This window comes from Onychomys torridus, chromosome 4, assembly GCF_903995425.1.
Source record: "Onychomys torridus chromosome 4, mOncTor1.1, whole genome shotgun sequence".
Classification (NCBI taxonomy): Eukaryota; Metazoa; Chordata; class Mammalia; order Rodentia; family Cricetidae; genus Onychomys; species Onychomys torridus.
The window spans coordinates 14549858-14561874 of record NC_050446.1 but is presented as its reverse complement, the minus strand read 5'-3'; the positions used below and the strand labels follow the sequence as shown (position 1 = coordinate 14561874).

The window sequence follows — 12017 nt, the reverse complement described above, 5'->3', positions numbered from 1 at the left end:
TCCTCCTTAATTTTCAGCAACCACAGCGAAGCTGTAAGCTGTAAAACATAATGAGGAAATGTGGAGCCTTGCCTCCACAGCCAGTGCCAGCACCTTCTGCCTCCTGGTCAGTTATTAAGAGTAGTCAATAAAACGTGGGGCTTACGGTTTGGAAATGAGTCCTTTTCAGAACTCCCTTACAGGGCAATGTTGTGCGCCGCCGCACTAGCCAGGTCTATGTACATGCCAACAGGGCTGAGCAGCATCAGCACACATCTGGAGGAGTGGTGACAGGCTGCTCACCATAACACAGAGAGAGACACAGACAGACAGACAGTGGAGAGAGAAAGACAGAGACAGAGACAGAGAGAGAGAGAGAGAGAGAGAGAGAGAGAGAGAGAAAGAGAGTCCCAGCCTTCTGGAGAGAACGGAACCCCTACATTGGGGTGACTTGGGGCATGGAACTCCTTTCATCAGTGTGGATGGGGCCAAACACAAGAGTAGCCCGAGCTGCCTGGGAAGTTACACTGGAGTAGAAAGGGCCAAAGTCGTGGACGGCCACCCGTGAACGCCAGGTCCAAGCCCCGGGGTGGCTGAGCGAGGAACTCACATTCCCCAAGACCTATGAAGAAAGAGGAAAGCTGCAGGAGAAGGTTAATACACCCGGGACAAGTGGACCCAGGATGAGGCAGCAGCACTGGAAAAGCCCTGTGGTCCGTCGGCGGACCACCCCGTCTGGGGCTGGCCGAGACCAGCGCCCCCTGTCGTGTACGGCTTAGCCGCACGACCCCGCCTCCGCCCCGCCCCCACGTGGGCACGGCCCAATCGAAAGTGCCCTAGTGTGCGCGTCAACAGCGTCCATTGTTATGCAAATATAAGGACCGTAAAAGACGCGGGGAAGCGGCGGGCGAATTAGAACTGCTTTGCAAAGGGACGCCAGTGAAGTTCAGTGGGAGCTCAGCCTAACCCCGAAGGTACCACGATTGCAAGCGTCGCGGCCTCCGGCTGCTCCAGACCCTTGCGAACCAGCACCCAGCTCTGTCGCCCGCCCGCCTGGGCGTGGCTGGATGCAGCAGGGGTCCCGCGCCGGCGGCCCTCGGCCCCGAGCGCCCGGAGCGCGCAGGGGCGGCGTGCGGGGCCCGGGGGCGAAGCGCCCTCCATGCGCCGAGGCGTGCCTCGAGACACGCCCCGAGAGAGCCCGGGGCCCGCATTGCAGCCGCCGCCCGCGCTGAGCCGGGGCGCGGCCCGCCGCTCTAGCTCTGCAGCAGCATGAGCCAAGCCGAGCTGTCCACCTGCTCGGCGCCGCAGACGCAGCGCATCTTCCAGGAAGCGGTGCGCAAGGGCAACACGCAGGAGCTGCAGTCGCTGTTGCAGAACATGACTAACTGCGAGTTCAACGTGAACTCGTTCGGGCCGGAGGGCCAGACGGCGCTGCACCAGTCCGTCATCGATGGCAACCTGGAGCTGGTGAAGCTGCTGGTCAAGTTCGGCGCGGACATCCGCCTAGCCAACCGCGACGGCTGGAGCGCGCTGCACATCGCCGCTTTCGGGGGCCACCAGGACATCGTGCTCTATCTCATCACCAAGGCCAAGTACGCGGCCAGCGGCCGGTGATACCCGGCCCCGACCGCGGACCCTGACCTTCGCCCGCGTCTTCTCTGCTGTACCTTCCCGCCAACTACCTCGGTGTGCGCCAGGTTTGCTGGCCCGCGTGGAAATCGGGCTAGGTCTCTACGTCCGTGGCCCCTAGGGTTCGGCTCTCCGCCAGAGAGCGCCTCCTCTCGGCAGTCCTCGGCGCCTCGCGGGGCCCCAGAGCCTTCCCACGGCCCCCGACCGCCTCGAGGGTGGGGGCGGGGCGCGGGCTCCAGCCCATTTTGAAATTTGAGTCTCACACCGGGAGACTTCGGAATCCCGAGATACCGGATCCTCCGCTTGAAATGTTTTCTCCGGAAGGTGAAAGGCGCGGGCGGACTCGCGCTCCCGCCGCCGCCGGTGGGACCCGCCCGCCCGCTCTGCGGCTCCCGCCGCTGGCGGTCGCCAAGCAGCCACTACCGGGCTCCACCATCTGCGCGCCCTCGCGCGAGGAAGGGGACGCTCTCGGTTCCTGATGTCCTAAACTATTTATCACGTGTGTGTATATTTGTGGGTGAAGTTTGTGCGCCTGAGTTTTTTGTTTGGAAATATTGTGCGTGGTTATGGGAGAAAGATGCATTTTTTTTTTCTTAAAACTAAAAACTTGAGTCTACCATTTCTTGGTTGCACTGAAAATACCGCCTAGCCCTATGGTTTTCCCATTGCTAGCCCCTCCCCCACCAAATCCCTGATCTTCCACCCCTCTCTCCTCGGTTCTTCTCCCTGGATTCTGAGTGAATTTAGGAAGCCCAGGATCTGTCTCCCTTCCCCCTCCCGTGAGAGATCACCATTCCCCACACCGGCTACTTTAGCAAAGTTCCAGTGGGACCTTGAAGCCCGCGTGGCTGGGACGTGGGGATTTTTGAGAGGATGTTACCCTTTCCTAGTGACTTCTATTATAGTTAATAGTCGGTTGCACACTTTTTTAAAAAAGTAAATGAATTTGCCACGATTAAATGTCATAACATTTATGACAGAATATAAAATGTTAACATATTTTAAGCCAAGTTTTAGGTGTATTTTTTGAATCTTGGTTATAAACCCAATTTTAAAGGGCGTTGTATCCAGCGTTGTGAAGGCTGTTGTGTACCCATATTTATATTTTTATAAAATTCCTATAAAGACTGTGAATCTCTCATGCTATTGCTGAGTGAGTGCAAGGGCTGTGGTACCCTTTCCCGGCCCGGCTCCAGGACCCCATTATGATCTGAGGATCCTGCCATGAGGGAGGGGCTGCGCCAAGGACCCGGGCTGGAGGAGGTGCTGGAGCGTCACTTGCTGTCCCTGAAAGGAGACTTCCTGGTTTCTGTGGTTCCAATTTTCTATGCAACCCCACACCCCTTGTTGTTTTGATCCTGGGAAATAAAAGGGAGGCTGAATTATTCAAATTTAAATGAGGTTTCCCTTTCGTAGAAGTGCTGCTGACCCTGCGTGCAAAAATGGGGAGCACTTGAGGACACAGGTGGGTGGAGGCCTTTTGTGCCGCCTGGTCATATTCTTTGGTCCTTCTGCAGCTTTTATGAACCAGTGTGGGAAGAATAGTGATAATGTCTCGAAACTGGCAGACATTGAGGCAAGCACAGATTACTTCAAAAGGAGTTCTGTATGTTTTTTCTACATGCAAATGCCTTTTTAATTATGTTAATTAATGTTAAGACTTCCTAGGCCTATGTTGAAGCTTCAAATGGGTCCTGGTTTGGTCTCTTCTGTCTGTATGAAGTCTGTGGCACACTCCTGAGCGTACAATATAGACTTGTAGCCCAGCGTGAAAAATTTATAAATAAATTTTTCATTGATCTTTTTATATTAAAAATATATTGGTTCTTAGTTTTGGCACAAGCCATGGATACTCTCTATGGGGATGAAGACTGGGCCACAGCACGCTGTCTTCAACTAATGAATGATAGGTGCTTGGCTTGTGAATTCAGAGAGTTAGGTAAAATGGAAGCTCGGCCTAACTCAACTGTCAAGTCTAAGTCCACTGCAGGGTCATATGGGAACCCAGAGGGCAGCCTGTGCCTGGTGCTAGGAACGCTGGCCACCTCGTGAGCTCCTGAAGCTGCTGTCTCAACTATTTCTAGTATTGACAGAGTGGCTGAGACCCCCAGGGAAATATCTGCTTATAGCTCTTCATCATTCCTACCCAGCCTGAGAGTTGAAGTCCTCGAAGAACTTCTGCACAGGTAGGGTCACCTTAGATTTGGGGAAACATTCCGGTTGCTCCTGGGCAAGCAAAAGGCCTCTGGAGATTTTGGCTTCTGTGGAAGCCCCCACAGGCCAGGGCCAGCTACTCACCAGAAAGCAGATGAGTTAGGGCCAGGGTTCCCGTGCATGTGATTTGAGAAAGTACATACAGAGGAACATGGTCAGCCCACTCCTAGCTCCTGGATGGGAGGCAGAGGAGGAGGTGCCTGACAGGTGAAGAACAGCAGCCCTCAGAGGAGCTCTGAAGAAGGAGCCATGACTTAAGTGGCTGTTCCTCTGATACAAACTCCAGGCAGCCATCAATCCCTCCCCACACCTCTCAGGGTCTTGATGTTTTCTCCCCATCAACAGTAAGGTTATTAAACTTCCCGGGAGTGAGCAGAGAGGGTGATGCTGATACTCTGCAGAGGGACAGGATCTTCCTCAGAAAGTCCCGCCCTAGGAATTATTGATGTCACCCAGGAGTAGCCATGTCTTCCCTCTGCTCCGCACTGTTTTGCATGGGAATGAGACAAGGCCAAAGCTGTGCTATTGCTGATGTCCATTTCCCTGGAGGCCAGTGGCCAGTGGTTCTTCCAGCTCTGCAAACTGCCCGCTGCGGTGGAGCTAGAAGGAATTGGGTCTCTTAAGTTCCCAGCCTCTCCTTGGACTGGTCCAAGTACTAACTTGGAGAGTGAGGAGGGGCAGTCCTTAAAACTCTCCCACCTTAAAGAGAGGCTCTAGGGTTGCCACTGCAACCATACAGCTCCCTGAAGTTTTCAGTGGGGGTATAGCTGACAGACTGTGTTGCCCATTGAACTGGATGAAGCTAAGAAAAGATGGCCAAGCAAGGTGTGGTAGCACAGGCCTTTAATCACAGCACTGGGGAGGCAGATTTCTGAGTTGGAGGTCAGCCTGGTCTACAAAGCAGGTGCCAGGGCTACACAGAGAAACCCTGTCTCAAAAAAAAAAAAGAGAAGAGAGAGAGAGATGGCCAAGGGTGGAGACCTAGTGGAACGCATTGTCTTTATCCTTGTCCTCAGAGGAAGGCACTGTCTGGGCTATGTTGAAGACACAAGTCTCCTTCACAAGGCAGCACTCTAGAAGGTAGGCAGACACACTCTACAATCCTAGTCCTTCCTCCTGGTGGGGCCAGAACTGTGAAGAGAATTCCAGCTTGGAAGGCCCAAGGAGTCCCCAGACAAAAGTACAGGCGCACATAGCTGGTCATCTTGTCTTAAAGGGGACCACAGGCAGCATTTTGAGTGATGTACAGCAGTAATGTAATTACAGTATAGTAATGTACAGCAGGATGACAATATACACAGCAGGTTGGGATTTAGGTAAAGTCCTTAGGTCAGGAAGAACCAGGAAGGCTCAGCGAGAGGAGTGGCTTAGAGCATGGATCCCGTGACAGGGCATATTGCTTGTGGGGTGGGAGCAGACATGAAGAAGTCTCTGCTTCCTAGATGTGACCAGGTTACAGTTGCCATGTCTCTGGTGCCCATTTCCTGGAATATAGTGGCCAGTGATCTTCCAGCACAACAACATGCCCAGTACAGTGGAGCTGGCCGTGGAATTGGCTAGCCAACTCTCCCCAAGATGGTCCAGGTTAGGGCAGGTGAAAAAAAAGCCGTAGGTGACCCAGGTCCTCCTCTGTCCTGGCCTTCCAGAGCCGAAGATGTACCTGTCACCAGGTGAGGGTACAGGCCAAGAGGCATTGAGAGGACCTGGAGAAGGACTGTACACCAGAAGCCCTGGGAAACCCTGAAGGAAGGAAGGACACACAGAACGGTAAGGTCAAGTCCTGGCCCCTGTTCTCAGGAGGGTGCTTGGTTCCTATCCATCTCTGATCTGACTCATTACATAGAAGACTTTTAGTGCCAGAAATGCAGAAATATCGTCAACTGGGAAAAGTGGTGCCCAAACCCACAGGTGGGAACCGGGACACAGCAGGCTAGAAAAGGGGAAGAAAAGGGGTTATAGGGCAGTCTGTCCCCAAAGGCCTGGTAGCTAGCTCATCTCAAGAAAGGACAGAGGAGGCGTGCATCGCAGATGAAGGGACAGCCACCCTTTGACCTGGGGAGGCCAGCTGTCTCCTGGTGCTCCCACGAAACCTGAGGGGAAGAGGCGACATCCAGAGGCCTTGAAGGACAGGAAAGGAGGCCCTGTGCCTGGGATTGCCGAGGAACAAAGCCCAAGGCCTCAGTATAAGGGCTTAGACCATAGGAGGGGCCGTCGAAGGTCTGGGAACCTCAGCAACTGCTCCTTCTGAGGCCTTGGCAAGACCCTCCTGGGGCTCTAGGGTCCCTGGAGGCCGCCCTCCCCCACCGCCTCACCCCCGCCCCGGTGCGGCGCATTCTTCTGGTTGGCTGTCCTTCCGACAGTCCCCTGCGCGTCCGTCTGTCGGTCTTTCTTCTCTCGCCTGCACCAAAGCCGAGGCCCTATTCATTCCCGAGGCCTCTGCCCTCTCCTGAGCTGGTCCCCGCTCGGCGAGCAGCTGCTATGCTAATGAGGGCGGCGGCGGGTGGGGCGGGCAGGCACTCACAAAGGCAGAGTCTTTACATTCAACGCCAGCGGGGCCGTTCCTGCGAGCGCGCCAGGCTAGGCGGCGGGGAGCGGCGCCCTCGGGCGCACTGGCTGCCCCGGCACCCACTGCCGGGCGCGGTGTGAGGGCAGAGACCAGCTGTCGTCTGCTCGAGGTCACAGACTGGGACCCGCAGCCCCTTAGAAGGACCTGCCTGCGCCCTCCCGACGCCCCTTAGTGGCTCGAGGACGCTCGGTGCACGTGCGCACGGCTAGTAGACACCATTGGTGACACTGCCGTCCTGCACAGGGCAAGGAGGTTGGATAAGACCCAAGTAGAGTCTGAGAACCCTAGTCCAAACAGGAGCAGAGATCTCCGGTCACCTCACGCGAGCTGGCAGGGTTCCCCTTTGGCCCCGAGTGACAGCGGTGGGGGGCTGTGGGGGGCTATGGCGCAAGCCTGACTCGCTGGATCTTGGACGTGTCTTGTCCAGCTGGGACCTCCCCCAGCCTCTGATGATCACGGCCCTTCCTGTCGAACAACTTTGTACAGTAGTTCAAGAGCGCGAAGCGGGGTAGGGGGAAAGAGGTGGAAGCTGGGGAGGGGGCGGTTGCGGCTGGCCTACGAGACTATGCTGCCGCCCTGCGGCCACGGCCCGCACTGCGGTCCGCGCCAAGAGCTCTAGGTGTATGGCCATGTCAGAGCCCCCTGTAATCTAGGACTCCAACCTCCATCCATGGGAAGCAGGCAGAGAAGGTTAGGTGAAGTGCTTAAGTCATGAAAGAGAAGATCTGTCATGGCACAGGTCAGAAAGGCCTGAGAAACTGGGGCCCTTCCCCCAGGGTTTGGGGGCCCGATGTGGCAGGTTATGGGACAGAGGGCAAGTTCTCAGGAACAGATGACACCAGAACCAGACAGACCAACTGACTAGGCAGCCTGGGCTACAGCAATGGGAGATGGCTTTAGTGTATGACAAGCAGGCTGGATGGAGAGAAAGAAATAGGGAAGGGCCGGAGAGAGACTGCCCATCAGACATTGTCAGTGTTGCTGCTGAAGTTGGAAGACTGCTCATTTGTGGGATGCTCAGGTAAGCAAATGGATCAGAAGGTGGAGCACTTGATGGGAGCAACCAAGGACGTACCACCACACGATCGAGGCCAACTACCCAGCTGGGACCCCAGGACCACTTCTGCAGTCCCTAGGATACCCAAGCAAGCCTGGAGTGGTGACCCCATCACCGTTGGCCTGATGATGTACTGTCTTGACCAAATGTAAAAGAGAGTTTATTCCAAGGCCCAAGACTTCAAAGATGGTTAGCAGAACACAGTTGTAATCCTGCACACAAGGTCCACACTTCTAATGACTTACAGGACACTCAAAATGATCATTAGGATAGGTTAGAAGGTGTCTCTGGGTCTAGAGCCTGGGGCCTTGGCAGGGAGCCATGTGGGCGAGCCCCCTGTGGGCCCAACGGTGGCTGGCACTAGTGTGCTGCTTGCTACCTGCTACCATTATAAATCCTAAACCTCTGAAACCAAAAGCTAATTAAATGCTTTGCTTGTTTGCTTGCTTTTGCTTTTGTTTTTAGGTTTTTTTGGGGGGGGGTGATTTTTTTGTTTGTTTTAGTTTTTTGTTTTGTTTTGTTTTTGAGACAAGGTTTCTCAGTGTAGCCCTGGCTGTCCTGGAAATCAATCTGTAGAGCAAATAGTCCTTGAACTCACCTGCTCCTGCCTCCCAAGTTCTGGGATTAGAGGCATGTGCCGCTGCCGCAGCTGCTGTGGCAGCTACCACCCTACTAAAACAGTATTTTTTAAAGTTAAAGAAAGAGACCAGGCAGTGGTGGCACACGTCTTTAGTCCCAGCACTCCGGAGGCAGAGGTAGGCTGATCTCTGTGAGTTTGAGGCCAGCCTGGTCTACAGAGTGAGATCCAGGATAGCCAGGGCTATTACATGGAGAAACCCTGTCTTGAAAAGCCAAAAAAAAAAAAAAAAAAAAAAAAGTTTAAAAGTTAAAAGTTAAAGAAAGAGAATAAAAAATGAATTTGCCGGACTGGAGGGATGACTTCGCGGCTAAGAGCAAGTACTGCTGCTCTTTAAAGGGCCCTGGTTCAATTCCCAGCACCCATGTCTGGGCACTCACAGAGCCTGGAATTCCAGCTCCAAAAGATCTAACATCCTCTTCTGGCCTCTAAGACACCAACACTCACGTAATGTAAAATGATCTTTTAAAAAACAGAGATTGGGCCCAGTGGTGATGGCGCACGCCTTTAATCCCAGCACTCGGGAGGCAGAGGCAGGAGTATCTCTATGAGTTCGAGGCCAGCCTGGTCTACAAAGTGAGTTCCAGGATAGCCAGGGCTACACAGAGAAACTCTGTCTCAAAAATGAAAGGGGGGGGGGGCAGGTTGGAGAGATGGCTCAGTGGTTAAGAACATTGGCTTCTCTAGGGCTGGAGAGATGGCTTAGAGGTTAAGAGCACTTACTGCTCTTCCAGAGGACCTGAGTTCAATTCCCAGTACCCACATGGCAGCTCGCAACCATCTGTAATGAGACTGGGTGCCCTCTTCTGACATGCAGGCAGAACACTTTATACATAGTAAATAAGATTAACAAATAAATAAATAAATAAATAACACTGGCTTCTCTTGTAGAGGACCAGAGTCCAATTCCTAATGTCAACATGGAGGCTCACAACTGTCTGTAACTCCAGTTCCTGAAAATCTGATCCCCTCTTCTGACATCCCTATGCACCAGACATGCTTGTAGTGCACAGACATATATCCAGACAAAACACCCATATACATAAAATAAATAAACAAAACTTTAAACAATAATAATCAGCCTTTAAAAGGATTTCACAAAAGCTAGTGTTTTGCCAGAAAGCAATAGCGTTCCCTTGATGAACCTCATCAAAGCCCTGCTACCTCCACCTTCACCCCTTCTGTTCATGGCTATCCCTGTTGTCATGAGGATACTATGTCAGAGACACGGATGCCCACTTCTGCGCCTTTCTACAATGTCAGAGTGCACTGAATAAAAATAATCTCATGGGGCTGGAGAGATGGCTCAGAGGTGAAGAGCACTGGCTGCTCTTCCAGAGGTTCTGAGTTCAAATCCCAGCACTCACATGGTGGCTCACAACCATCTACAATGAGATCTGGTGCCCTCTTTTGGTCTGCAGGCATACATGCTGTATACATAATAAATAAATAAATCTTTGAAGCAAAACAAACAAAAAACAAAAATTAAATATAGATAAATAAACTCATAAACTAGGTCAGTTGCAGGCCTGGAGAGATGGCTCAGCAGTTAAGAGCACTGGCTGCTCTGTCAGAGGTCCTGAGTTCAATTCCCAGAAACCACATGGTGGCTCACAACCATCTGTAATGAGATCTGGCGCCCTCTTCTGACATGTAGATAAATAAATGTAAAACAAACCAAAAAACAAAAAACAAAAAACAAAAAAAACCTGGGTCAGTTGCTGTCGCTGCCATTGGCCAGGTAGTCCTGACTTCCCTTGACAGTTGGCCATTGGTAAACACAGATTTTCTGTTTCAGTCTTAATGACCAATATTAATCTCAAATCACACATTATACATCACATGGTAATTATATCTGTGTACAAATATAGGTTATACAGAGGCTACAAGAAGGAAAAGAGGCTGCATCGGAAATCAAGGTGTTCAGGGATGTCTTATTAGACGCAGAGGCACAAAGCTGGTAACACAAGGAAAATCTCGGAGGGCAGCTAGTGGGGACACCACCACAAATCTAAGCCCAGCCCCAGGGTTGGTCAGACCTTCAGAGGCAAGATACAGGACTAGGTTGAATGGATGATAGACAGATGGCAATTTGAGTCAGCAGGGAACCGTGCTGAACTGAAGCTCAATGACAGACTGGAGTTCCTTAACCCACTGGGTGTTCAAATGATGGGTCAAGTGGGGCTCTTTTTGTGTGGTCCTCCTCTTTCTGTGATCTAGTGGAAGGTGGTGCACCTTTCCTTAATCTGGCTGTATTCACTAACATGGGAGCCTCGTGTTTCTGATAAGGTTTTAACACATGTATGTGTTCATATGGCACTTCCTTACTTAGAGGCTTATTTATCAGTATGTGCCCCATGGGTACTGCTGGACAGGTGGTGGCGTCTCTACATGCACAGAGAAGTGCGGAGTCATCCTGTCTCTGTATTTCTCAAAATGGAGCCAAATTCTGATTTGTAAAATGAAAGAACCCAAGGCAAGGCACAGCCTAGAAGCCAGTTTGATAATTACAGAATGACTTAGAGCCAAACACAGCCTGTTATCAAAACCTTACGTGTGTTATTTCAGATTCTCAAGAAGCTGGTTGTGATATGTCCCCTTTCCTTCACCTGCCATTGTTTACACTTCTAAGATTAATGTGTTACCAAGGACAAAGGATGGCACTAAACCTGGTGAGGCATGTTTCTACCCTCCAGGTTTACGGGTCAAGGTCAAAGAACATGTTTTGAAAGCAAAGACTTTTGCCCAGTGCTGGAATTGTCCATCCATCACGCCCACCAACATTCTGAGACCTATCCATTTTGGAAAATGGGAATTTTTTCCGTTTGTGATGGATATGTTTACTCCACTGTCCCAAATCTAGAGTTGAATAACACTATTTCCTCCACCAACTTCTGTCTCCAGGTTTACTGTGGTAAAGGCCACATACAGCAGCTTGAATGGGAACGGCCCCCATAAACTCAGACATTTGAATACTGGTCCCCAGTTGGTATAACTGTTTGGAAAGGATTAGATGTGACCTTGTTAAAGGTGTGTCACCAGGGCTTTGAGGTTTCAAAAGACTGAGGTCACTTGGGGCTAATTCTCTTTGCTTCCTGCTTCTGGATCATAGGAAGATCAGTACAAATTGAGAGCTTGAGGTGAGCCTAGGCTACAAAGGGTTCAAGGCAAGCCTGGGCTATATAGCAAGATCCTGTCTCCAAAACAAAAAGAGAAAACATGAAGGAATGTGAGTTCTGAGTCAACTAAGTTCTCATAGCAAGTCTGTCTCAAAGTAATAAAAACATTAAAAAACTAGTTATTTATGGACTTCCTGCCAGCTCTGCTAGCTGAGCTATGAGGCTCGGCTTCCTATTACACTTCCCTCTCCAGTTCTCAAATATTGAAACATAAGAAAATCATTTGACCAGCATGGTGGTACACAAGTGTAATTCCAGCATTTAGGAGGCTCACAAGTTCAAGGTGAGCCTGGGCTACAAGTGTGAAACCCTGTCTGAAAACATGAATTGTCATTGGGGCGCACGGGGGGGGGGGGGGGGGGGGGGGAGTTTTGAGACAGGGTTTCTCTGTGTAGCCCTGGCTGTCCTAGGAACTGAATGGGTAGATCAGGCTGGCTTTGAACTTAGAGATCTGCCTGCATCTGTCTCCTGAGTGCTGGGACTAAGGGTATGTACTACCATGCCCATCTCCAAACCCAAGATTTTTTTTTTTTTTAAGCTGAGGATCAAACCCAGGGCCTTGCGCTTGCTAGGCAAGCACTCTACCACTGAGCTAAATCGCCAACCCAACCCAGGAATTATTAAATAGAGGCTGTAGAGGGAGACGTTGGTGAATTACCATTGACAGGTTTCAGTACACCTTTCTCGAGTCATAGGTGAAGCAAACAAAACCAGAAGAAACGAAGAAACCAACGGACTGTTAGATTTGAGCTGTAG

General features: G+C 51.4%; 1 protein-coding gene across 1 annotated transcript; it reads left to right on the top strand.

Annotated features, from left to right (window-relative positions):
- The first annotated feature begins 893 nt into the window (after positions 1 to 893).
- LOC118582150 (NOTCH regulated ankyrin repeat protein) lies at positions 894 to 3374 on the top strand. The gene has a single exon (XM_036184758.1). The coding sequence runs from the start codon at positions 1249 to 1251 to the stop codon at positions 1591 to 1593; it is 345 nt and encodes a 114-aa protein (XP_036040651.1). The 5' UTR covers positions 894 to 1248; the 3' UTR covers positions 1594 to 3374.
- The last annotated feature ends 8643 nt before the right edge of the window (positions 3375 to 12017 follow it).

What these genes read in the sequence shown, in the direction of transcription:
- LOC118582150 (XM_036184758.1), top strand. Translation starts at nt 1,249, where the DNA reads ATGAGCCAAGCCGAGCTGTCCACCTGCTCGGCGCCGCAGACGCAGCGC.